This window comes from Chionomys nivalis, chromosome 24 (assembly GCF_950005125.1).
Source record: "Chionomys nivalis chromosome 24, mChiNiv1.1, whole genome shotgun sequence".
Taxonomy (NCBI): Eukaryota; Metazoa; Chordata; class Mammalia; order Rodentia; family Cricetidae; genus Chionomys; species Chionomys nivalis.
Window position 1 is genome coordinate 15312988 of NC_080109.1, and position 27747 is coordinate 15340734.

The 27747-nt window shown below is 43.0% G+C and overlaps 1 protein-coding gene across 1 annotated transcript in view; it reads right to left on the reverse strand.

The window, feature by feature from the left end:
* The window catches only part of Kcnab1 (potassium voltage-gated channel subfamily A regulatory beta subunit 1), a 332096-nt gene extending 304917 nt beyond the window's left edge, over nucleotides 1–27179 (reverse strand). Inside the window, exon 1 of the mRNA XM_057757376.1 lies at nucleotides 26878–27179. Within this exon, the coding sequence (XP_057613359.1) occupies nucleotides 26878–27152 (275 nt within the window). The 5' untranslated portion in view covers nucleotides 27153–27179. The remainder of the gene's footprint in view (nucleotides 1–26877) is intronic.
* Nucleotides 27180–27747: the final 568 nt, after the last annotated feature.

Here is a 27747-nt window from a genome sequence, read left to right on the forward strand (position 1 = left end):
TATTTAGTTTAATCTTGGCTCATGTGTGTGCTTGCTGTCTGCGTCAGAGTTCAACGTCTTGTAATAGAAATGGTTAATTCTCAGCCTCTGAAAAATGACTGCTGTCTTCGGGGTTATTTTGTAGCCCCTAATACAACAGATTTTTACACTTCTACTTTTTCTGAGAATTCTAAGCTAACAAAAGGATCTCCACTCCACCTTGGTATACTTCCCACCATTCTCAAACACTTCCCTCCAATTTCTTTTCACTTTAAGCATGTGTTTGCATATTTATTAATTTGTCCTTCTTTCCTGGTCAACTTTTGTTAGAAATAGTACCGTGTCTCCATGGGAACACAACATAACGGTCTCTCACAGATGACCTAAGCGGCTGTCCCTGGGCTGAAGGCTTCAATGGCATCTGGCCAGATTAGGAAGAAGACAGCAGCTTCCCTTGCCCCCAGGCTGCAGGGCTCTGAAGCTCACAGAGAACTTGTGTGAGCTATGCGATGCTACAGGGCTTCGTTGCCTTTTACTCTTGAGAGTAATCTCCTAGGCTTTGTGTCAGCTGGCGGGTTTGCGTCTTCCCTCACCCTCGGGCTGACAGACAGAGGCTATGGCAACTAGGAAGAGAACATGAACTCAGTGAGTGTCTACTGTGTATTAGGTAGCCAATACATCATTTCAAGATCAATATCTCAATTCTCAGACTGACAGAGTTGGATATGCTTCTGGTCTGCTTAATGCCAAGGTTTATCTCCTTTCCACTGCATATGAAACAGAACGGTTTCTTTCAAAATGAATAGAAAGGACAACGTCAGACAGACAAGTCTTTGCACAGTCGTTGTCCTTTCTCACGCCTTTTACCCTGGGAGGAAATGTTATAATAAAGAACGGTCTGGACTTCACCATGCCCCAAGTACTGTTTATAATAAATAAAGGTAGAAGCCAAGCTGAAGAGGAACCAAAAGAGTCATGGCCCTCTTCCATAATACTCCCTCTTCAACAGTTAAAGGAAATACCCTAAGTAAGGGCGATTAGCAGTTGCCTTAGAAGAAGAAATAAAGCTCTGTTGGAATTGGGAGAAGTGCAATGACGGAAGCATCAGGAGGATGTCAGAGCACAGCAAATTCTTCATGTCAAAGCCTTGACTGTTTTGTGGGGTCAATGGCGAGTTTAACTTGGCTTTCCTTTCCTCATATTCATAACATTCAGTAAAGTGTCCTTTAAGGTCCCATTTCCTAGAAGAGTGAGATCTAGGATTATAGGTGTCTGTCCAAAGAGCCTGTCTACACAAGACATTCCCCAAATCACAGAGCCTTGCTCACAAGGCCACGTGAAGAACTGCCCAAGACCTATACCCTCAAATCACATGAAAGATGGGATCCAGAGACTTAGCTCAGGAACAGGCTAGAGGCTAACTGGCCACAAGGGAGGTGGGCTCCAGGCCCCGCCTCCAGCAGGCTAGAGGCTGACTGGCCACAAGGGAGGTGGGCTCCAGGCCCCGCCTCCAGCTGAAGCGATTCTACTCTCACTTGTTTGAATAAAGTGTTCCTGGTTGTCACACACACACACACACACACCCTTAAGAAACACTGTCCTAGAATGTGTGTGTATCTGAACAATGGCATCCAGCCCCAAACACGGAAAGGTATTGGAATAAGGACTTTTGAAGGAGGAGGCACACTCTCTGAAGGGTTCCATAAGAGTTCATGGTAGCGCTCTCTACCCTAAGACAAATGCAGAGAAACAAACAGCTCCCCTTCACCTGATCTGCATGCATACACAACCCTCACAACCAACACGGCACCATGGAGAGTCAAGGGGAGTCTGGGAAGGAAGTGAGGGGACATGGGGAGGCTGAGGGAGAAGGCTCCTTCCAGTCCAATGCAGAGTCAGAAGGGAGGTAGTGAGGAGCAGACAGCTTGTGCTCCACCCTAGTGTGCGAAGCTGAGTTCTCTTAGATGGGGAAACCAGTCCTGGTCCTCACTTCCAAGACAACAGAGGGTAGACTGTCCTGAGCTCCCTGGGCATCCACAAAAGTCCGTTCCTCTCCTGCACCAGCCCTTTATTATATAAACCATCTGTGTAAAGCACGTTGCTCTCCAGAGAGGAGTCACATTATTGCAAATTGCTTTATTAATAAAATTAGCTGGTAAATCAGAACAGCAGCTAGCTAGTCTACCAAAATAGACCTTTAGAGTGGGAAAATGAAGCCATTGGGGACATCTTGTACATGAGGGGAAAAAAAACTCATCCTGAGAAGCCCAAGTTTTGACATTAGCTAGGACAAACATCCTTGACTGATGTCTAAGTGGATTTTACTTCCAGACCCTGGAGGAGGAAGGTCCTGTGCAGTGGTTCAGATTCTGCAGTACAGCTTACAGAGGTGGGACAAATTGCTTGAAAAGCAAATGATATTTACCTTCTCAGCGCAACTGATAAATACACACTCCACCTCATACCAAGAAAAAATATATATATCTCCTTTTCATTACCAAATAACAGTATTGGAAGGCTAGTGCGGAACAGGGGATTTTTCTTGGACTACACTGACAAAATCACTGTCATTTCAAGAACAGGAACAAGCCCACATAATTTCGGCTTAAAGGAAGACAGCAGTGAAAGCAGAACACCAGGAAGCGTTCTGCTCAACTTGATAGATTGCCTTGAGGAGAATCGAGTTCGCATTCTTCTGTTCGAGCTGCTCAATCACCTACTTGCTCAGAGCCAAAGCTATTTGTCCTGGCAGCACAAGGCCCTCCTTTCCCAAGAGAGCTTGGAACCTTCCACAGGTGTGCTCGACTGTTTTGTATAACCTTTGAACAAAGAGAACAGTAATTCAAAGCAAAAGCGAGCAAAAGAGCTTAAGAAAAAGGCCGGCCATATTTGGTTTTCTCTTTCCCCTGAAAGCTTGTCTTGCTATTTCAATCTTTATTCTCTATTGGAAAAAAAACAAAAAACACTTTTGACTTCCGTCTAGGTTCTGATTGGACCTTATTGCAATCAACAGTACCTGTATGCCATGCCTGTCTTCGCCTTGGTGGTCTCCTGCAACGAAATTCCATGGACACGTAAAAACTTCTCCAGGCATTTCCATTCCGAAGTTCCACTGGGTCTGACAGGCCAGCAGGCTCCCTGAGGCTGAGTCTTGGTCACTGTTAGGTGCTGTCGGCATTTTAGAGCAGACTCACTGGATTTGGGCAGACCCAGCTTCGGACTGGGGATGTCTGCACAGGCAGGCTTGTAAAGGTGCATCGCTCAAAAGCCCAAGGAGGCAAAACCAATTTCACAACACTTAGCTTTAAGACTGGCTGAGACTAACTCCAGCTATCTGGATTTGGTCTGCCCCTGTTAAGACCAGCTTGCTTTTTTTTTTTTTTTTTTTTTTAATCGCCCTTCCTTTTATCTTAATCTAAGCAGGCTCCCAAGTCTCCTAGCAGAGTTCTTGGTTGCCCATCTCTGCCTAGGCTTGGGCAGACAGAGCCAGATGGAAGCCCACTGTCTTTCTCATCTTCTTTAAAACTCTCAGGGTCAGATGTAAGACAACTATGTATTGGCTCTAGGGAAAAATGTGGGCATGTTTTCCCACGTCTTTCTATTTAGGGAAAAGAAATATTTCAGTAGGGTACCAGCCAGATCTGTTACCATAAAGTCTTGGGAATAATTCATAACTACATCACCAGACCTCTCCAAATTATCAAGTATTTAATAAACAAATGATCTTCATACTAGTAGCAGGATTCATTTGAGTGAAATGCCCATTAACTAACTTTTTTAGCCTTTTCTGTCAAATGATAAGAAAAATCAGTGAAGTGGGTATAAGAAGCAGAAAGCCTGTGCAAATATGGACAACGGGGTGTTTAAAAAAGCTTAGGAGGAAGGATGGAGAGGTCAACAAATGGGACAACTAGACATTCGTAAGGAAGGCAAAACAAAACCAGAAAAAGAAGGCAAGTAAATCTGAGCTGGAGAGATGGCTCAGCCATTGAGAAAACTTTTGCTCTTACAGGGACTCGGGTCTGGTTCCCACTACCACATTGGGAGGTTGGCAGCTCCCTGAAATCCCAGCTCCAGGCATCTGATGTCTACTTTGGGATGCGGCAAGCCCATGCACTCGTGTGTACATGCCCACGCAGATACACACACATAATAATTTAAAAAGCAAAGGTGAGTAAATCCTGGACTTAAGTCTTACATTGATGTAAGCCTTAACTCAGAATGAACCACAAACCAAAAGTAAAATTGAAACTATAAAGACAGGATAAAAACAGGTGGATTCTTTTTACATTTATTTATTTGGGGTGTGTGTGTGTGTGTGTGTGTGTGTGTGTGCCTGTGAGCACAGGTATAAGGCAGCTTGCAGGAGTCAGCTCTCTCCATCACGTGGGTTGTAAGGATCAAACTCAGCTCTTGGGTTTTGGCAGCAAGCACCTTTACTGGTTGAGCCATCTTAAGTTGAGCAGGAGAAAATCTTTAGTTGAGTGAAGGATTCTTAGATTTGGCACCAAAATCTCTATCCAAAGAAGGAAGATTTCATGAAGTTGATCTCATCAACATGAAAAATATTTGCTCTGGGAATGCAAGGTACCTCAGGGGCAGGGACATGTTTGTAAATCTGATGTCCTGAGTTTAATTCCCTCAGACCCCACAATCAGTCCTCTGACCTCTGAACTAGAACTATGGTACGTTCTAAACTGTATTATATCCATACCCCTGCACACTGTACCATGCGTGCACCCTAGACTGTGCTATTTCCATGCCACTGCATACTGCTCCATGCATGTCACCCTAGACTGTGTTATATCCATGCCACTGCATACTGTACCATGCGTGTCACCTGAGATGAGACTGTGTTATATTCATGCCACTGCGCACTGCACCATGCCTGTCACCCTAGACTGTGTTATAGCCATACCATTTCGTACTGTACCACGAATGCCACAGAACACTGCAAACAAGGAAACAATCAACTCCAAGCCTTTGACTTCTTCCTTCGGCTCTGTGCACCTCTTATGGTATCCAGCACACTTCGTTGTGCTTTTTAGAGTTGGGGACCTGCATCTACAATTTCTCTCTAAAAGGCAGGTATCTCAAAGGCTTCCTTCCAGTTCTCACCTACTATAAAAAACTAACCCAGGTTGGAAATATGTCAGTCAGTCCTTCTCTTTGCTCTGAACTTGCTGGCAGATCATGCCCTTGACCCAAGCTGGATTTTGCTTTCAGGAATGTAGGAAATGGAGTTGTGGGTTTCTACAGGGAGCACAGGGTTCACTTTGAGAGTGTTGGGAACCTCTTTCTGAATGTGCCCATATTCACTCTGTCTAGTACATCAGCCTTTGAGGGGAGAATGGGATCTGACATAAGCATGTAACTGCCATAATAATCAATGTGTTTTGACAGAATCAGGCTTTCATAGTTAATAGTAGTGTGCTTCACTTAATTGTGAGTCTGCACGGTCTAGGCCCCTTTCCCATCTTAGAATCTAAAGCTCTAAACTCCAGGGAGGAATAGAAGATCATAAAGAAAAGACCTGAAAACCAAGAAAGAAACCACAGGGTAGGATTTCCCAAGTGAAGAGGAACTGGGGTTCCCAAGTGAAGTTGTGTCTCTGCTTCTATCACTTTGCCAGCAAGAAACATTCACATCCAGCTGTGGAACTCTAAGCACCCAGCTGTGGAGCTCTGAAGATGCTTCCTGCCAGAGTGGGTCCACAGAGGCAGCAGAAGTCTCCTGGGGAAGGGCTGCAGGGAGGGCAGGATTTTAGTTCCCAGGACAATGAGGCCTGTGCCCCCTTTTCTTCTTCTGTCCCTGTGCTCCATGGAGTTAACCAGAACTTCCAGGAAGTTGCCGGTACTCACCCATCCTTCCACCTGCCTGTCAGCATCCACACCATGGGGTCTCTAAGCTGGAATATCAGAGCTACCTGCAAAGCCCAGCAAGCCGTCTACAAATGCCTCAATAGAGACAATCTTCTAAGCCTATCTCCTATTCCTTGTCAAACTGAGAACACTTTTACACCTCATTCAGAAACCAACAGAGTGGTCCCAAGATGGAGCGCTAAGCACCATTCAGCTGGTCCACAGCCTGACAAATTGGGGTAAGAGCAAATAAGGACATTTGCTGTTATAATAAGAAGAACAACCATTCTCAGCAAAAGGGAGACCAGATGCCCATACCAAGAAATACTATCGAAGGCCTAATTCCAGACGCCTGAATAAACTAAATCAGTTTATGCACTTACCTATCCAAATACATAAAGATGTTTGCGTTTGTGTCACTTTCTGTGTGTATGTGCATGCATGTGCGTGCACATGTGTGTATTATTTTATTTTTTGAGACGGTGTCTCTTGTTGAATTAGAAGCCCACTAATTCTGATCGGGCTAGTCAGCGTCTTGCTGTCCCCACCTCCCCAGCTCTGGGATACAGGCAGATGCCGTGTTTGGCTTTCCCCAGAGGTGTTGAGTATTCAAACTCAGGTCTTCACAATTGCACAGAAAGCGCTGTGTCGACCAAGTTATATCCCCAGTTCCCAGGCTGACTCTTGAACTGTCCATCCACTGTAGACTAATTATAAATGATCAGCTACTAAGCATAACACTGTTCCAAGCCTCAGCTCTGTTATGAACGAGAAATGGATAGTTCCCTTTGCCAGCTTGTGATGGGATGCTCTACTGGGTGGGACATTTATAACATCTAAACTACCAGTGACCCAACAACATTTTAGAAAACTGGCTTCTAAATGCTTGACCTTTCTCAAATCTCTTAGGGTTCCTCCAGATAAATACCATCCCGAGGCAACTCCAGGACCTGGCACTCTCCCAGACCAACTCGTGTTACTATAAACAGAGCAGCAACTGAGTTTTTTTAGAGGTGACCTTTCTCCAACTTTGCCGGACTGAATTCAGCCAAGAATCAAATGAACAAATTTGGACAAACAACAAATCATAACAATTTCTGAATTATAACAATTTCAGAAATCCAAATGGACTTTCTTCGTCATAGTTTAAGCACAGCTGACTTCCTTGTTTCCTGGTCCTCACCCAAATAAATGTGGAAATTGGGATGAAAGGAGCAGCTAGGGCCAGGTGTGCTGAAAGTGGACAGCAGCAGGAGACTACAGAAGAGTGGGGACAGAACGCAGAAACACAGATCCAAAGCGCCAAGTAGCAAATGCTTTCCCTGATTTCCAAGGCATCCCATACCTCTTAACAACCCCAGGGGACAATTCAGTTTTTAAGTAATGTATTAAAATAAAAATCATCTAGCATAAAATACAGGGTCTTAAAGCAAATGACTTAGCGGCAGGCGAGCATTGACAGCGTTCTGTGAGCGCACCTCTAGCTCTCAGTAAAACTCTTCTGTTCATGGGAAGCAAGGTGTCCCAGGCAATAGTCAATTCCTTCCATCTACTCTGTCAGCTCCAGAAAAGCCCTCAGTCCACAATGTGCCAGGATGGATTTACTTACCTTTGATAGTTTATCCAGAGAATCACAGGTGGTATGTCAAATTACATCTGGCTTCGTTCACTTAACCTAATATCCTGGAGGTCCACCCATGTAGTTACCAGTTCACTTATTGATGACCCGAATAGCGTTCCATTGTGTGTACATACCACCACCACAGTGTGGAACACACTGGGATATTTTTCACCGAGTGGCCATTTTGAACAGTCCTACTGGGAAATATGCACATGGGTAGATACTTTAACACAAAGGCAGCAATATTCACAAAAGCTACTCTGTGGGACCAACCTAAGGAGTCAACAGCAGAGGGATGAGTGAGGAAAATGTGGTGCAAGCAAAGTGAAATCCGGTTCAGCTATAGAGAATGAGGCTTTGTGGTTGTCAGCAGGATGGACGCTACTGGAGCTCGCCATACTAGTCAAACAAAACCAACCACAGAAAGACAAATACAGATATATAAGATGACACAAAAGTAGAAACAGAACTGTGTTTGAGGGATAACATGTTCAACATGAAATATACGTAAGTGCAAAACCCTAAAAGCAACAATAAAATAAAATTCGAAAGATCTTTTAAGAACCTATCTAGGAGTAAGATTACAGGATCAAATGAGACATCCACCTTTAAGTTTTGAGAAGTTGTCAAGCTGTTTTCCATGAGAAATGAGCCATTAAAATTTGCATTCTAGCCTTGCACATGATGTCAAATCTCAATGCATCTATGGCCCCAGCCCATGCACGGTGTGCATTTCAAGTGTAAGTGAAGAATAAATCATTGCAGTTTTCATTTGCATTTCCCTAATTATTACCAAAGCAAACTGCTGCCTGTCTTTATCTTGAAGAGTTATTTGTTGTTGTTTCAAGACAGGGTTTCTCTGTGGTACAGCCCAGCTGTCCTGAAACTAGCTCTTGTAGACCAGGCTGGCCTCGAACTCACAGAGATCCGCCTGCCTCTGCCTACTGAGTTCTGGTGTGCACCACCACTGCCCGGCCTTGAATAGCTTTTGAAGGAGAATGTTCAAGTTCTTTTGTCACTTTATAATTTGTGTGCTTTCTTTATTGACTTGTCAGATGTCTTTATATAATCTTAATATTAAACTTAAATATTAAATCTTAAATCTTAATATTAAACTTGCAATACTTACACTTTTCTAGCACTTCCTCACATTCTGTAGGTTGTCACTTGCATGCATTTTTAAAAGCTTCCTTGTTGAGCCGGGGCAGTGGTGGCGCACGCCTTTAATCCCAGCACTCGGGAGGCAGAGGCAGGCGGATCTCTGTGAGTTCGAGACCAGCCTGGTCTACAGAGCTAGTTCCAGGACAGGAACCAAAAGCTACGGAGAAACCCTGTCTCGAAAAACAAAAAAACAAAAACAAACAAAAAAAAAACTTCCTTGTTTCATTCTTTGACCATTCATCATGTATATAATGAACTTTGTTCCTTAACCCCTAGCACCTGTCTTAACTCCCTTCTTCTGCTGGAAATGGGCTTCTCAGCAAGTCTCCTCCTGTTTTCATGCCTGTGTGTGTGTGTGTGTGTGTGTGTGTGTGTGTGTGTGTGTGTGAGAGAGAGAGAGAGAGAGAGAGAGACAGAGAGAGACAGAGAGAGAGAGACAGAGACAGAGACAGAGAGAGAGACTAAGTTAAACAAGGGTGCCTGAACCTCTCTATTATGTATACAGTATTCTGTCTGCATGCATGCATCCCTGAAGACCAGAAGAGGGCACCAGATCTCATTACAGATGGAAATGAGCCACCATGTGGCTGCTGGGAATTGAACTTAGGTCCTCTGAAAGAACAGCCAGTGCTCTTAACCTCTGAGCCATCTCTCCAGACCTCATTTCATATTTCTACAGAATTCTCCTCAAACTTCTAATATACCCATTTACACTACAGTCTTATGTCATTGAAAACACTCTGAGGTTGTTGGGGCGGGAAGCCTTCCATAACAGTCCTTGAGTGACAAAAACTAGACCGTGATAATGCTGAAATCTTTTTAGTGAAGTATTTTTCTGGTTTGGTTATTAGAGATATTTCAATACTACCCATATACTAAGGAAAGAAAATCCTGGAAGGTACACCTGTTCTCGTTTTTATTGTTTTGTTTTTGTCCTTTTCTCTTGTTTCTTTTTTCTTCTTTCTCTTCTTTTTTTTTTCTTTCTTCTTTTTGTTTTTATTTCTGAAGACAGGTACCATGGGAAATGTATTAAAACTGAAAATACTTTAAAAACGCTTGTAAACTCAATACTTTTCTGCCATATCTTTTGGATAATTCACCATCTGGGATGTAAAATACGACAAACGGGTTTAATGTTTAAAATTTGTCTAACAAGCAACTGTTATTTGGACAGTCTCGTCACTCAAATTCCTAAGCCTGGAGACAAAGTTGGTGTTTTAGCGCATCTTTCTTGTGGATTATTTATACTGATTAGCAGCTACTTAGCCCTGGAGAAAATTAAACAACTGAATAGCTCTTTTGTACAGTTTACTTCATACTTGACACTCGAAATGAGATATGAATATTAAACTATAAAATGCACATTGGGCTTTGCTTTTTTTTTAGTAAAGAATTTTAAATGAGAGATATTTATACTAAAACACTCTGTACACACACACACACACACATACTGATTGAAGGTTGTGACTCAGAGAAGGAATGACTAACACAAAACCACACTGTATACTGCTTCTGACAACCGTATGGCTGGGTTGACTGCCATCAAGCACCCTGTAGGTTTTAGTATGTAAAACACATAATAAACGTCACTTGAGTAGACATACTTAGCAAGATACCCCTCTTAGAAGCACACACCTCGATGGTTCTGAAATAGCAGACTGAACCAACAGGTCATCTGACTCTGGGCCCATGCTCTCTGACTTATGTTTCCGTGTGCCTGATCCTGTCTCATGAGCTGCAGGGCTGTGTGGCTGGCGCCAGAGGCTGTGGCTGTTGCCATGGAAAGGAAGGAGCTGCTATGCTACCAAGAAGTCCTCTCACAGCCCGAAGAAGGAGGAAGGAAACACAGGCTGCAGGGAGGCTCAGCAGGCTTCCTGGCATCCTTGGGCCTGCACAGAGCTGTGAGATTCAGAATGAGAGCTGAGTGTTCATGGATGGACACAGAAGGATGTTTACTTCATCAGTGACCCATGTCCTGCCAGCCTGGTATCAGGTCACCTTCTACAGTTTTCTGAAGTGTCATCAGCCTTCTCAGTGAAATAGGAAAGCTGAAATCCAAGCAGGGAAGCCCAAAGAGATTGACTCACCATGTGCCCAAGAAAAAGTCAGGTCGAAGGATCAGGCTTTGAAAGAGAGGAATATGTTGTTGAAACTAAAGGGTAGTGCAGACCTCTGCTTGGTAATGGGAATTGCCAAATTCATGCTGTGTGCTTGAACCACTGCCCTGGGGTAGGTAGCAACTGGCTAGCTGTAATATGTCCATTTCTCTTCCTTCCTATGCATACATTTGGACTACGAGTCCCAGCATCCCATTCGGTTGGGTGTGGTCATATGACTGAATCCCACCCTCACAGATACCATTTACAGGCCCAGCACCCTCCTTTCTCTCTTGTGTCTGATGGATTGATGTCACTGCTCAAGCCATCTAAGAAAACAAGATAAAGACGACAGAGCACTCACTTCCGGCCCCATCCAAACGGACCTTCAGGCTTGTGGATAGACTTGAGAAATAAATATTCTCAGATCAGGTTACTCATGTGTCAGGATTTAGTAGCTAGGGGTAGCTTTGTGATCAATGGACTCATTAGGCATAAAGTATTTGCATAAGGCCCCCCCTATAATCAGCATCAGGAACCCTTCCCCAGTTAGGGACACAAGTCTGGATGGAAGCCCAGTTTAAATGTCTGGCAACTAAAGAAGTATTTGGCAAGTTCCCCTTTGCCAAATTTAGATGACGATATGTATGCCCATACACAGAAAACTGTCAATTTCTCTAAACTCAGAGATTCTTCTCTAACACGGGTACATTGACCCTTGATGGCATTGAACGTATCCAGAAGGCTGTGACTGAAGGAGCATAGCTTCAGCTATGATCTCCAGAGGAACGTGAGCAAGTGTTCCTCGGCCCCTGTGCTGCTTCTTTCCCACAAAACAAATCACAGAACCCGACAGGAAGAGTTTCCAGTGGGACATTCAGTGACAAGCCCTGGAAAGGCCAGGGTGATTGTTTCAATCTACCCTTCTTGGAACTCAGATGAGACAGACCTAGCCAAGAACTGCTTCAAATGCGATGAATGAAACGGAGGTCAATTAACTCTACCAAGAGATAGCACTTGAGTGCCTCCAGTTGGATTCTTTGAGAGGAAAAAGTCACGTGGGAAAAAAGACTGAGGAAATAAAGTATGACCATGTGGTTGCTTCCTCACCCAGCTCTTTGCTAGGCAAGAAGCAAGGATTTCAAACATGAGAGGAAACGCATGGCCCTACTCGTATATGTATCCAGAAACACAACCAGGATTTAAACCTAGACTTTTCTATTCCAGATCCAAAGAGAGCTAGCCACTGTTTGTAGAGTAAAAACTTGGTAGGTGGACATTTGACTCATGACACGCAGAAAGGATTTTAAACCCCCACAATATTTTCCATTGCCAAAGCCAACACCTGTATTTGATACCCATCACCTTCTGTTCAAATTGTGCGCATCCCCCAAGCCCAACTCCAATCACACCTACCAGGAACACAGATCCTTCCTCTTCATTCTCTGACCTTCTCATTTAGAGTATTCCTGACTGAAGTGTAAATGTCATGGCTCCTGTGTACACGTAGATTTTGTAGTAATTCATCTTCGCGTTGCCTCATATAGACAAGATGCTCAATCAGACTGGGCAGTGCTCCCTCACTGACCTCTTGATTGATAGCTGAGATTATCGTCTCGCATACGTTTGCATCATAATCTCAGCTCCTTCACAAAAGCTGCCAGAATCTTCTATGCCCTGGAATCACGTGTTGCTCCCCTGGCAGGCACTGAGTCTATCAAAACACCTTGAGAACGGCCTGTGCAGAGAACCATGCCCGGCCTTCTGCAAACCTACGGAAGGGAAAAAATTCCGGGGTTTCGAGTGCTTCTGATAACAGCGAGAGCAGCATTAGAGTGCAGCTCATGAGCTACTGTTCTACACCATAAGGACTGTGAGTTAAGAAGGTGAAATCTCTGTCAGAATGCTGCAACTAAATTCTCACCCACAGGATTGTGTGGCGAATACTGAGTGTCTCTGGTAATTTCCACTTAATAATTCAGGCTGCCCTGGTTTGTTGTAAACACTGTGTTTAAAGCCTCTTCCTAGTCTAACCCCAATGTACTTTTGCTCAGGAAGTTGGTGCTTCCCTAAACACCTGAAGGAATCTAAATTGAGCAGAGCAGAGTGTTCAGGGGCCGGGTGAAGCACACATTCCTGCCACAGACCTTCAGAGTCACCCACTCTTAGCAAACTCTGTAAACCCTGACCACATAGATGTAACATGGGTTACATCTCAGTTCTGACCAAAGTATGCAAGCAAAATGCATTAGTCTTTCAAATCATTTATACTTTAATTTGCTTGTTTTATTACACTTGTTTATAGTGGTAGCCATCTCCTTTTCAAAAGAACGATATTTTAAATTTATTCTTTGAAATTTCCAGATGTGCAAACAGTGTATCTTGATCATGTTTACGCCGACCCACATCCCCCTAACTCCTTCCGGGACCCTCCCAACTTCATGACCTCCTTTTAAAATTATTCAGTTAAGCCGGGCGGTGGTGGCGCACGCCTTTAATCCCAGCACTTGGGAGGCAGAGGCAGGCAGATCTCTGTGAGTTCGAGACCAGCCTGGTCTACAAGAGCTTGTTCCAGGACAGGCTCCAAAACCACAGAGAAACCCTGTCTCGAAAAACCAAAAAAAAAAATAAAATAAAATAAAATTATTCAGTTAGTTTTCAACTCTGGTGTGGAGTTCTGTGATGGGGTAAGGGCAACCCACCAGTGGCCACAGCCCCAAATAAAAGTTACTATTCATACCCCAGCAGTCATTCACAGCCTTTATCTCCTCAGCAGAGGCCTGAGGAGTCCTTTACCCCTACATGACGGTCTTTGTAACTGACTTGATATTGACAGGTCTTGTGTTGTGAATATGTAACAGCCATATCACTTCCAAAGGACAGTTTTTCATAGGACTCCTCCCAGCTCTCTGGCTCTTACATTCGTTCTGGGATGGTCCTTGAGTCTTGGTGGTTGTGATGATGGGGAGGGTTGATTGAGAGGAGGGGTGACATAGAGGTCCCCCTGCAGGTTGATAGAAAGGAGGGTTGACATAAAAGTCCCTCTGCAGCTGAGCACTCACTGTCCCTTATTCTCAGCATTTTGACGGCCACGAGTCTCTGTGGTAACCACTACCCACTGCAATAAGAAGTTGCTATGATGAAGGTGGGAACAGTACAAATCTTTGCATGGTGCTCTTTAGATTTTGCCAACTTGATACAAACGGGAGTCACCTGAAGAAGAAACTTCAACTGAGAAAAACCTCAATCAGATTGGTCTATGGGATAGTCTTGGGAGTATTTTCTTAGTCAGTGTTATGGGAGGGCCCAGGACTCTGGGTAGTGCCACCCCTGAGCTGATAGCCCTGGCTGATATAAGAAAGACAAAGGAATGTGAGCCCAAGCAACAAGCTAGTAAGCAGCATTCCTCTGTGGCCTCTGCTTCAATTCTTGTCTCAGGTTCCTGCCTTGAGTTTGCTTTCTGCCTTGGCCACATCTTGATGAAGGATTGTAGTCTGGAAGCCAAATAAACCTTACTTCTCCAACTTGATTTTGGCCAGTGTTTTATCGCAGCAACAGAAATCAAAATAGAATATATAAACATAAACATTAGGAGGCAGCTTAATAATGTGACTATCTAGAAAAACAACGTCAGTAGGTTCCCCTTTAGGACCTGTGGTTTGCATAACCATGGATTTTGACCACGTTTCCCTCCTGTGGAGCAAGCTTAAAATCTTATAAAGAGCAATTGGTCGCTCCCTGCCTTAGTTACTATTCTATTTTATGATAAAAATTCAAGGTGAAAATAACTTACAACAGAAAGCATTTGATTTGGGACTTACAACTTCAAAGAATTAAAGTCCACGATGGTGAAGGAACAGCTGAGAGCCTATATCTTGATCCAGAAGTGGAATGCAGAGAGAAATAGGCTCAGAATGGCATGGGTCTTTTGAAACCTCAAAGCTCACCCCCTCTCCGTGACACACTCACCTCAACAAGGCCACACATCCTAATTCTTCCCAAACAGTTCTACTAACTGGGGACGAAGTATACAAATATATGATCTTATGGAACCAAACTCATCTCCAAACTGTCACAGCCAATAAAGCTTCTTGCCTCGTTTGGACCAGTAGCACATCATGAGGACAGATAAGGTTTGTAATATTCAGAATCCAGTGCTGTAGAAGGACCACTGATGTCTTTTCTCCCCTAGTAGAATATGGCACCTTCTAGTATTATAAAAGCTAGCCAGCAAGCAAAGAGTTTCCTACTTAGTTCAAGATCAATTTATTCCTGAGTTCTGCAACCAAAGTGTGTGTTGTCTTCAGCAATAGGGTCATACCATCTAGTTACAGTGGGTAACCAACAGTAGTATAGATAGACTGTACTGTTTGGGGTACCTCTGGGGCCCTCCTGACCAGTAACTAATGGGCCGGTGGTGGCAGTAAACCATTTAATAACCTCTGTCTCTAGGAACATCATTGTTCCCTAATATGAGGTATCCCTGTTGAAATGCCTTTTAAAGCATTATATCTTTAATTAGCTTATAAACTAGTAGGGTCTTATTTGGCTTCTTCCTCCATCCTGTTTTGGTTAACCCACTGTCTATCTCTCTTTTCTTCCCCCCAACCCTCTGCCACCATCCACCCATCAGTCTTTAGCTTCCCACATTCCTCTCCTGCTCTTTCATATCACGTGTGTCCCATTATCCACTTCAAAATATAATTTTAATGGGGTTGCAAGATCATAGGATTCACATATAGCTTGTTCACACAAGCTTTCTGTTGGTTAACTCTTCCTCTGGCCTCTCTTCTATCTTTATCACTCTACTCCCTGCTTGAACCCTTCTGCCTGAAATATTTCCCCTCCCTACATTTCATTTGCTTATTGATTTTAGGTGGTGGGAGGGAGAGGTATCATGGTGCCTACGTGGTGCTCAGAGGACAACTTGAGACAACCAGTTCTCTTTCCTCCATGTCGGTCCCAGGGATCTAACTCAGGTCATCAATCTTGACAGCAAGCACCTTTACCCCCTGACCACTCCAGTCCATGAAATTATTGAGTTTTGTGTTTCAACAAACTGTTAGATATGTTAACTAATTTTTGAGTTTCTATTTCTTTGACCACAGGAGCAAGAAGTTGGGTGACTTCCCTGCAATATTACTTATCTTGTTCCCCTGAGACAGCATCTCTCCTCAAACTGGAATCCTGATATTATTAGGCTAGCATGGCTGGCCAGTAGGCATCTGCCTGTCTGTGTTCCTCTCTGTCTCTGTCATGCTCCAATACTGGGCTTACAGGCATGCACAGATATGTTAGGTTTTTATTTGCTGTGAAAAGACACCATGACTATGAGAACTCTTATAAATGAGAACATTTAATTGAAGTGGCTCGTATACAGTTTCAGAGATTCAGTCTATTACCATCATGGCGGGGGGTTTGGCAGCATGCAGCAAGCTTTGGACTGGAACTACATCTTGACTCAGAGGCAACAGGAAATGAAATGACTCACTTGGCAGTATCCTGAGCATAGGAAACTCAAAGCCTGCCCCGACAGTGACACATTTCCTCCAATAAGGTCATACACACTCCAATAAATCTGTACCTCCTAATAGTGCCACTCCCTGTGAGCTTATGGGGGCCAAATACATTCAAACTACCACAATAGTCAGGCAGACTTTTGCATGGGTGCTGGGTACTGAACTCGGGTTCTCCTGTGTGCAAAGCAAGCTGGGTGATCACTGGGTGATCTCCCCAGCCCCATCCTGATTCTTAGAAACAGAGTCTATCACTGGATCTAGAACTTGCTGGTTGACTAGGCTGGCTGTCCAGCAAGATCCAGGAGTTCTCCTCTTTCCAGCTCTCCAGAGCTGAGGAAGTGTTCTTCTGGCTCAGCATATTTTTCTGTGGGTCCTTGGGATCCTAACTCAGGTCTCACTCTTGTCTGAACTGTCACCCTGTTCTCTTGCTTACATTCATCCATTTTTAAAACATTCTATGAAGTCCCGAGGTTACTTCTGTGCTCAGAAAATGTATTTTAAAGCAATAAGAACAACTTAAAAAACCATGTCCACAATCACATAGTGTCCCAGTGGGCTTCTCTATCGTCATGGTAAAAACACTGACCAAAACAGACTTGGGGAGAAAAGGACTTATTTGGCTTAGCCTTTCACACCATCATCTATCACTGTGGGAAGCCAGGGCAGGAACTCAAAGCAGAAACCTGGGAGGCAGGAACTAAAGCAGAACCATGAAGGAGTGTGACTTGCTGGTTTCTTCCCCCATGGCTTGCTCAGTCAACATTCTTATACATCTCAGGATCACTTGCCCAGGGATGGCACCGCACAAAGTGACCTGGCCCTCCCCCACATCAATTATCAATCAAGAAGATGCCCACAGTCTTGCCCACAGGCCTGTCTGCTGGACGTAGTTCCTCTACTGAGGTTCCCTCTTCCCAGATGATGCAAACTTTTGTCAAGTTGCCAAAAATAAGTAAACAAACATGCAAACAGTAAAAAACCAACTACCACACATGGGAGCAAAGAGGAATGGTCAAGTCTTGCTTCCCTGGTCCCTACTCTATTCTCCATTTGTAGGCAAGAAATGAGCTGCCACAGATAATAAATACGTCCAACATCACTGTCATCAGGATCTCTGAAATGGACAGTCAGTTCATTATGAAGCAAATTTTATTGCTCGTGTACACATAGTCCAGAAAAGGGAACAGGCAACTCTTACATCTGTGTTATTTTTCCTGCTTTCTGTAACCATGTTTATTAAATATACTAGGGCTATTGAACTGCGCCTCCATCTCTAATGCTTCCCTCTGATTGGCTAACACCCTTTGCAACACAGGTTGTTGTGGGATCCAGGTATAAAACAATGTGACATGAGCTTAGATTCACTTGCTATCCAATATTTTCATTCCAGCATCTCAGGAAGAAAGTCAGGGTCAGAATACTTCACCAGGTCCTTATTGGTGACCATTCATGAAAGGATCTTCGAATTTTTCTCAGTTACAATATGTAGCATCTTTAAGTTCTCAATACATTTCCCATTCTGCCCTATAAACAGTGTTTATTTATTTTATTTTATTTAAAGGTTAGGCACATTTATCACCTACATGCCAGTCTAAAGAGAAAACATCACATGAGAGCCAAACTATTCAAGGGACACACATTTTTAAACCCAGAAGAACTTTCCATACCTTCCTGACAGCTAAACACTTGGGTCACTTGGGGATTTGCATCTCAATGTAAGCATTAAAATGGGAACGATTGCCTGATTAGTTCCACACTGACACTTGCAATGGCAGGTCTTCTGAGCTACTCAAACTCCAAGATCTTCAGCCAAAGACCAGAAGAGGGTATGCCAGACCCCCTGAAACTGGAGTTAAAACGCAATTATGAGCTGCCCTGTGGGTGCTGGGAATCAAACTGGGTCTCCTGGAAGAGCAGCCGGTGCTTCTAAAGCTGAGCCATCTCTTCAGCCCACGGTCGACTCTTTTACAACCCATGCATAGGTAAAGGCTTTGCCTTTTCAGTATAGATTTCAGAACACCCAGTAAGTTTACCAATATGATCATAGTAGACAGCTATGTTAGGGTTTGAGGACCTGAAGAGGTTTTCTTCCTCCTGTTAATTTTGGAATTCGACAGAACATTTAATCTAGAGGATTAGCCCAGTTAGATAGCCATCCACTTTTCTGTTCTTTACAAACTTAAATCCACCAAAATGACACCACCCTGTGGAATGGCCAAGGGATTTGTTGCCTAAGCACACACTTTATATTTTGCCAACCAAAATGTGTAATTGGTAGTGATGAATGTGCCAATACAATTAGAAAGGTGAAAATGTCAGAAACAACTCGGTCACTCCGGTCAACCCCAGTGAAAGAAAAAGTGATCAAATCTAGGAAGGTGTAAAACAGGGGCTTTCTATATAATTGGTTACCAAGGTGACTCTTGCAAGACTTGGTCAGAGCCACAAGCTAACAGAGAACCTCAAAGCAACTTCACACAACCCCACACAGAAAGCAGTTCTGTAAGGACCTCTGCCCAGCTGAGCTCCATTCAGCCATGGACCAAAGCTGCTCCTTCCTAAGCACCATGACCAAGCATGGCTATTTCCAGGTATCAGTGCTAATCCTCATTTTCTTTACAACTGCCCTCTGCTTTAGTCTTTCTGAATCCACCCAGAGTTGACCAGAGCATGATAAAAAATAAATAGCCATTCTCAAATTCCTCTTTATTATTGATTATATTACTATGTCATGCACTGGCCTTTGGGGAATCTCCTTTTGATATTTTAGAAATTGTTTTGTAAGATTTATCTATTTATTGTATGTATGTTGGTGTTTTACCTGCATTGTGCATATGCAATGCCCTCAGAAGCCAGAGAAGATCCAGATACCCCAGAACTAGAAATGTCATAAGCCATTGTGGGTGCTGGACACCAAACTAGCATCCCATGGAAGATCAATGAGGCATCTTAGTGGCTGACCCACCCTCCAGCCCCATGTTCTGATTTTAAATGCTGAAGCCCCTAACCTAAGGTCAATGCATTATGCATATTTTTCTCACCTACAACCCAAGCAGTAGAGAAAGTACTGAAGTGGAGAACATAGCTATGGCAACCATAGGTCCCCAACACCCACATCCTACCTCACAACACAGTATGGGTCCTATTCTTCCTGTTGTGGCTTAAGCTGCTCTGTCCCTCAGAGCTATGCTGAAGTTGTAGCCCTGGTTCTTATAGATACAATCTCATTTAAAACAGGGTCTTGAAGACCTCCTATCATTAAGTTGAAATACACACAGAATTGAAGTTGGGCTTAATCTGTGACTGGTGTTCTGAGAAATCCAAGCACATTCATAGGAGAGAGAGAAGAGTGGGTTATGACAGAAGCAGACAGCATAGTGATGCATCCACAAGTCAAGGAATGACTAAGAGTGGCCCAAGTCACCACAAACAAGAAAAAGAAGGGGTACAGCAGAAGCTGCAAGCAGTGCCATCATACCCCTTGATTTAGGATGGTTGGTCTTCCAGAGTAATAAAAAGTTTTTTTCTGTCATCATAAGCCACCCAGTTTATTGTATTTTGTTCTGCCGTCTATAGTTAATTTTCATTTTATCTTCTATTTCGTTTATTTAATCTCTGAGTTTTTCCACTTTTAACTTTTGCAGTATTTTCCATCAAGATTTGAAGGCCACAGTTTTATTTAGAAGCATGTTTCTAGAAATGGCAGCATTCTTTGATGTGTTTGCAGTGCAATGTGATACAGCAAGGAGGAAGAAAGGAAATGTTTGTGTCTTTTGATACATTGTTTCTGCTTAAACAAAACGCTGATACATTGTTTCTACCGAAACCAAGTGCCGATACACTGTTTCTGCCTAAACAAAGTGCCGATACTTTGTTTCAAAGTGCCGATACATTGTTTCTGCGGAAACAGAATGCCGATACATTGTTTCTGCCAAAACAAAGTGCCGATACATTGTTTCTGCAGAAACAAAGTGCCGATACATTGTTTCTGCCGAAACAAAATGCTTTCAGCCACCAGCCGTGTGGCAGTGCAGAGTAATGCGGCAGGAAGCATACAGCCTGAACTCTCCTTTGGCATTGTCACAGATGAGTGGATTTGGCTCTGCTATACAGAGCTGTCGGCCCCTCATGAACTTCCTGTAAGAGGCTTCCAGAGGGGAGCCCTGAGCGTTCACACCGTTAAGTGCTGGTGTAACAAGCAGAGAACACTAGACTTGAGACCTCCTCATAAAATGGTCTTATCGCTTAGGGTTGCAGAAAGAATGAAAGATGAGAATAGTGTGTTATGTATTAAGGGTTCCATAAAAAGAAATTGTTATCTACTGCAGGAAAAAACCTACGTGTTTAATCATAAACACTTTTGAGTTCCTTATTAAAAGGGGCAAACTTTAGAAAAGTCCATGAGGCATATCTGAAGGGAAAAGTTACTTTTTCCAGAACACTCAAAAATTTCTTGATACTTTACCCTGTCTACAGATCTGTGCCCTGCTTCTGCTAAGTACCCACAGTGTTCTTCCTGGCTCACATGAATACTCTCGTGTTTAGAATGACCTGGGTCATGAGTCCTGTGCCTACCTAACAGAAACAAATAATTCATAGAATCTATCGCTGCATGCCCACCAATACAGCATGTTACCTGGGCATTCTTCTTGGCTACATGTTAACCCTGACGCCTACAGGGTTAAATGCTAAGATAATGTGCTTTTGTGAAAACACTTTCTGAAATTAAGGTGCAATTTCTCTGCTTGGTTGGAACTAGTTCACAGATAACGTTTGCAGGAACTGATGGATGGTGCGGCTATTATGTGGCTTTGTTGAATGTTGTTCCCTGTGCCAAGACAGCCTCCAGCTAGCACTGTAAATAACGGCTCCTTGAAATAATGGCCCTTGATATGTCTCCCTAATGGGTGGAGTGAGGTTCATACCTATCAGGGGGCCCATAGACCACAGGAGGGTATCTACTGCTTCTACCCAGGTGATCCCTGTCAGAATGGAAGGAACCCTGTCTCCCTCTTGCTTGGAATAAGGGCCTTCTCTTCCTTTCTGCGGAGGCCTTCCTTTCTCTTATGATTGTGATTGTATGATTTCTGTGTGACACATCATAGTTACAGAAAACTCTCTGCACCTGAATACAACTGCCAAGCACAGCACTAGGAGATTAGACAGCAAGGTCCAGAGGAAATCGCGTGAGGTGCTGACTCCCAAGCTGTCTGGAAACATCAGTATTATTAACTGTCCTTTTTATTTTCTAATCATATTTTACTGTCCTCTGATATCAAATTTAGAAAGGAAGTCACAAGATTAGTATAAACTATACCTGATATATTTTTATAATTCACCAGTTACCAATTCAACGTAAATAATCCATTACTTTATCCTATTTGTATTAGCATAATTCCTTCTTTCTCTCTCTCTCCCTCCCTCCCTCTCTCTCTCTCTCTCTCTCTCTCTCTCTCTCTCTCTCTCTCTCTCTCTCTCTGTGTGTGTGTGTGTGTATGTGTGTGAGTGAGATCACTCTTCCATATCTGAGTTCTACAGCTGTGAATTCAAGCAGTCCCAGATCCAAGATATCCCCTGTAAAAACACCACTATTGAACATGTACAGATCCTTTTATAACCTTGCTATTATTATCAGTATGACAGTCACTTCTGTGGCATTTATGCTGGATGCAATCTAATATGCTACTTAATACAAGCAGTACAGAGGTGATTTAAATTACAGGGAAAGATGTGTGTCCTGTGCAAACACTATGCTGTTTTATATAAGGGACTTTAGTATCACTGGGTATCACTGGGGATGAGATGAGCTACATAACCAATCCCCATGGATGTTGAAGTAATCATGGTATAAATTTATATATTTATATATGTATATGTATGTACATCTATGATATGCATATGTGCACATGTACACACATGTTAATATTATTTTTAAATTATAATTATTTGCTTTTATTTTTGAATTATTTCACTGCACTTATGCCACTCTGTAACACTGCAGTGTGTATCTTAGAAATAAAGATGTTCTCTAAAGAACCATGACAAAGTTTTCAAAATAAGAACATGTGGATTTGATGTAATTCTATTATCTAACCCATAGTCTGTCTTTAGAACTTGTCTGGCATCCCTACAGCACATTGAAGAGCCGACTAGATTCCACCCAGGACTCAGTGCAGGACATAAACTGTATTTGGGAGTCCTTCTCCTTGGTCTCCTTCAATATGGACAATGTGTGTCAGAAATTTAGGGCAGTTCTCCTGCAGATGTGGCTCAAACCAATTCCTGATTAGAGGTTAGTGTGCAGAATATTGGATCGACTTCTCTTTTCCCACATAGATTCAGATTACACATCTGGCAGAAACATCACCGTGATGAACATCTTTTTAATGTCCAGTCTGAGGATCCCTGTGCCTATAGCCTGTGATCCATGATACTGATGCAAACCTTCCAGTTTTCTCCTCTGGACACTCTCTAGCTTTGTCTATAAACATATAAATTGTGGGGACCTCATAAAATATGAGGTCATGGGAAACTTTTTATCATTTTTTTCTGTAGATTACATAGCAACCTACTTTTTATTATTGTCCCAATAAGTATAACTTTCAAGACAATTTGAGATTTACTTTAGCTGGGTTTTCTTCATTGAGGAACAATTGCCATGCAAAAAGTTTTGCTTTTTTTTTTTTGGGTTTTTTTAATTTTTTTTGTTTTGGTTTGTTTTTATTTATTTTTGTTTGGTTTGGTTTGGTTTTTGAAATAGGGTTTCTCTGTAGCTTGGGAGCCTGTCCTGGAACTAGCTCTTGTAGACCAGGCTGGACTTGAACTCACAAAGATTACCTGCCTCTGACTCCCCCCCAGTGAAGTTTTGCATATTTAATGCACATAAGTTGCTAAAGCTTTATGTGAATACACACACCTGTGAGCCCATCACCACAATCAATGCCACAAATTAGCCCTTCAACTCCAAGAGTTTCCTTCTTCTCCACTTCTAGCTTTTAAAATTTGTGTCACCAAAGGTTTTTTTTTCCTTTTGTGATAAGAACATTCAATGTAAGATTTACCTTCCGAGCCACATTTTAAGTGTACTGGTGCAGTGTTAACTAGGAGACCAATATGAAACAATAGATTTGTAAAATTAAGTGCACTTCTTTTTCCCTGACTCGGTATGAATCATAGTTTACTTCCTTCAGTGTGTATATCGCGTTGTTGTCATTAGTTACTATTATACCTAACCCAATTAGCCAGCAGGAGCTCCTTCAAGCTAACTCCCTCATCCCTTTCATGTACCCATTTATCTTCGAGCATTTCTTTACTTCTAGCACAACAAGAGGCCCTGAGTCCTTTTAACAAAACTATTACATGTTTTAAAGAACAGTTTCCACACAAAGGAATCCTGTGATCAGCAGCTCCTTTGTATGCCCTGTCTTGGGTGACTGGGACAGGGGAGGGAATGAGCTGTCCCAGGCAGGGGAGTTAACATGACCATCTTGTGTCCAGCAGAGTTGAAGACGTTCACTTGGAGACTGAGCCTCGGCAGAGTGTAAAGTTTGGAGCCTAGTCAGTACCAGGAAACTGTGCTTGGGTTGGTTTGTTTATCCACGTACGCCTTGCTAAAGCATCTCTGGAAGCTCTCTGTCACAGCGTCATGATTTCTGTATTCCTGCCTCCCAGATTAAAGTAGGAGAGGGAAGCTTGTATTGAAAAGGAGTCAAGATAAACAACATCCACACCTCAACTGCCAGTGTTCAATGGTATTTGCACACAGAGCCTCCACACCAGGAGACCCGAGCAAGAGTCAGCAACACAGAGCAAAGGTGGGCTTCATCGACTGGTCTTGTGGCCTTGGAGATTCCCAACTAGTTCATGCACCATGGGATGAGAAGACACAAGTATTGAAGAAAAAACGGAAAGAAGTTGACACTTCATACTGAAAACCTAAATTCCCATCCTTCCTCTGGAAGCATTCAGCTGGAGAGATTTTTCTCCACTTGTTCTTTAAAAAAAGGGTTTTAGCAGATTTATTTAACCTCTAATCCCTCCTTAGACCTTAAAGGAAGATTGACCTTGTGATAGGAGGATCTAATTCTACGGCAATTCTTTTGTCTTAGGATCACATCTTTTAGGAGCTTGCATGATTACAGTGTATTATTACAATACAGATGAATTATAACTTCATTATGTATAGGCCTCAACACAATTGAGAACTTAGCCCTGCAAAAGGAAGCTGTCCGTAATGGTCAGGCCCAGATTCAACAAGAAAACTCCAGTCCAAGACAGTGCAAATCAATTGCCTTGGGGACTTCACAGACAACCCTTAAATCTGACTGCCAGCCAGTGCCTGCTACATACACTAACTAGTCCCTTCCTGGAAACACAGACACTGCAAAAGTTCAGGATGGATGGGCATTTCCTGTCCTGATGGCGGTGAGTAGATAAGACCTTTACTTTTTCAAAGCACTCAGTAAGCAAGGGCGACACACAACTGGTGTCAATCAACTGGTGTCAATCAATGGCACTGCCCTGAAGATTACAATGATCTCAAATCATGTCTTATTCCGTCTTTTCTGACAATGGGGCCAGTTATCATTTAAGGAGAACAGTAAAGAGCGGTGATTCACACCCCCCCCCCCAATTTCTCACTAAACTTTATTATCTTAATTGATCTTTCACTTTGACTTGGGATAGTTGATTCAGTGTCTGTTGACAGGATGAATTTTGTGGTTCTGTATTATATTCATTATGGAAAATTACGGGTTTAGAGTAAGGCAAAGAATATGTTTGAAAAAAACATTATTAGGGATTTCCTTTGTCATTTAACTCCCCTCCCCTGGAGAGCCTCTGTAATAATAGCTTTATGAGCTTGAAAGATATGCAATGATTTGGGATATAAGTTATGTAAGAAGGTGAATTTCTGGCAGGGACAAGCTCTTGCAAGCCATCCTTAAATGAGACCATCCCTTCCTTAAGTCCTTCCTCCTCTTACCCCAAACGTAGGCATCAGAATTTATATAAGAATATACATAGGTCACCTTGTCCATGAATACTAAATCTATTCCCAGAACATTTCTAGAAAGCTTATTTCATCCTTTATTTTACGTGGTGATTTTTTAATAGTGACCTATATTTTGAAACATTATTTTATTACTGTCGATTGAAAGGGGGGGAATGTAAGTTTGTTGAGGCATTTGAAGAGTATTGTCCATGTTTCTAAGTATATGTACTATCTAATTCAACTACTTTAGAAGTTTCCCTGGATATCTTTTCTTTTTTTTGATATCCTTTTTGAATTAGAAATATAACAACAGAAGCTGAAGAGGGCTTGCTCGGCAAGTGTTCAAACCTGCCTGAGTCCAAATCCTAGCAACCCCATAAAAAGTCAGGGGTGGGGAATGCATGCCTGTAACTCTAGCAATTGTGGAGCAAAGACAAGCAACACCCGAGAGTCCCCTGGACAACCCGCCTAGCTAAATGACAAGCTTCTGATACAGTGAGACATCTAGTCTCAATGCAATAAAATGGAGCATGGCAGAAGAAGAAACATGATGTCCTGCCCTGGTCTCCCTGCATACCTCCACACTCGTGTGCAGGCACCACACATCCCAGCATATTCCCACTACAAACACGTCACACACTCACAACACACACAAAGATACCACACACTCATACAATACACATATACACCACATACACAATATCACATATAGACAACACATATCACAGACGTGTAACACATATAATTCCAGGCACACACATACCACATCACCCCATACACACACACACACACCGCATATACATACGGAAGCTGCTAATGGCATACTGGATGTTTTGATATAATATGTTGTAGTCTTTACAAAAAACAGATTTTGGCTATTTCATTAGTGGATTTTTATTATCATTGAATAAAAACTATTACGGGTGTATTACACTGTAGCTTCTCTTGCAAAGTTATCTTTATTTCTTAAGAGATTTCTTAATAAAAAAAATTTGTTGGAAATAAGTCTACTTGGGCTTCAGGACTCCAGACACTTTACTCTGTACAGGTTGCCTTGCTGCAGTGAATTTAATGAAACCATCCTCCCCTCCTGGTATGTGAAGACTGAGAAGAGGGAGAAAGAAAATCTGCCGGAAACTGCTTTACATTTACACCTTTTTAAAAAGTACCCTTTTCCCCAGGGGTAATCTGTCCCCACCGCTGAGGTATATGGTTGTCAGTACAATATACTAGGCACCCTCATGAACCACCGAAACCTTCAACTGTCCACCTTCGAACAGCTAAAGAGCCTTCCCCTCCTGTCCTACTTCTCAAGGTAAAGGAAATGCAGGCAGGCAGCAATGACATTTTTTTTCCTTGGGGAAGGAACTTTTCTTTCCCTACAGCCTCCGAATTCCTCAGATTTTTTAAGAAAATTTTTTACTCTCCAGTAAACTCATTACCGACTTCCACAGGATGCTTTCCGAATCGCAGCCCAGAGAGCCGTGTTTACTGTTGCACCAAGTTTCTGCCTTTTGTTGTCCATGTTCGCAAGTGCCAAGCATCCGCTAGACCGTGAGAGCCGCTGCTAAGATTTCACAGCCTGGGAGGAAGGCAACACACCTGCTCTCCGGATCCCGCCCGGGATGCTCCCCATCAGCGCGCTCACCTGTGCGGCATCCCGGTGGTATGAGCTGTGGTGTGCTCGCTCGACAGCTCGCAGAGCTTCAGGTACCAGTTCATCTCCACTTCCCGCAGCAGGGCCAGCTGCCGCGCCCTGAGCTGGCTTTGCCCGCAGGGGCTGAGGCTGCTGTCTTTGACATTCTCATGGGCTTTCTTGGGAGATTTGTCTTTCCCTCCTGAGGAAAGGCCAGACTGCTTTCTGAACTTGCTGTTGTCTTCGGAGATCTGACTCCCTGCAGCGCCTGTGCGGGCTACCAGCATCTTCGAAGTTCCAATCTGCCTTTCTGAGAAGATGCTAAGCGACTGTCATCAAAGTAATTTGAATTGATTTCTGTTTCTGTCTCCCTCTTCTGCCCTGCCCCCTCCCCCACCTTAACCTTATCCTGCCACGGACTTGTAACTGAGCCCGCTGCGCTTGGGCTGAAAGGCTATCTACCTCTAAGGTTTCCTGACAGGAGAGGTAAGGCGGCCACTACCTGTCACTTCCTGGAATATGGAAATTCAAGAACAAGTCTCCAAAACTTTGTAATTCTGAAGCCGATGCTGCTATAGCATCTCTAAAGTTAGGAATGCAGTTACACTCAACAATGGAACTTTTACCTTAGATAATAAGGTTTGAGTAAATTATATTTCATCATTACATCAGAGTTACATTTTTTACAAAAAGCCCACTTGAGACTCATCAGCCCTTTTCAGCGTTTTGAAAGATGGATATAGATATAGATATATATTCCTTTTTATTAGATTTTTTAAAAAAATACCAATCCAAATTCCCACTCCCCATATATATAATTTATGAACATTGGTGCTCGGCCTCCATGTATATCTATCTGTATGAGGGTGTCAGGTACCCTAG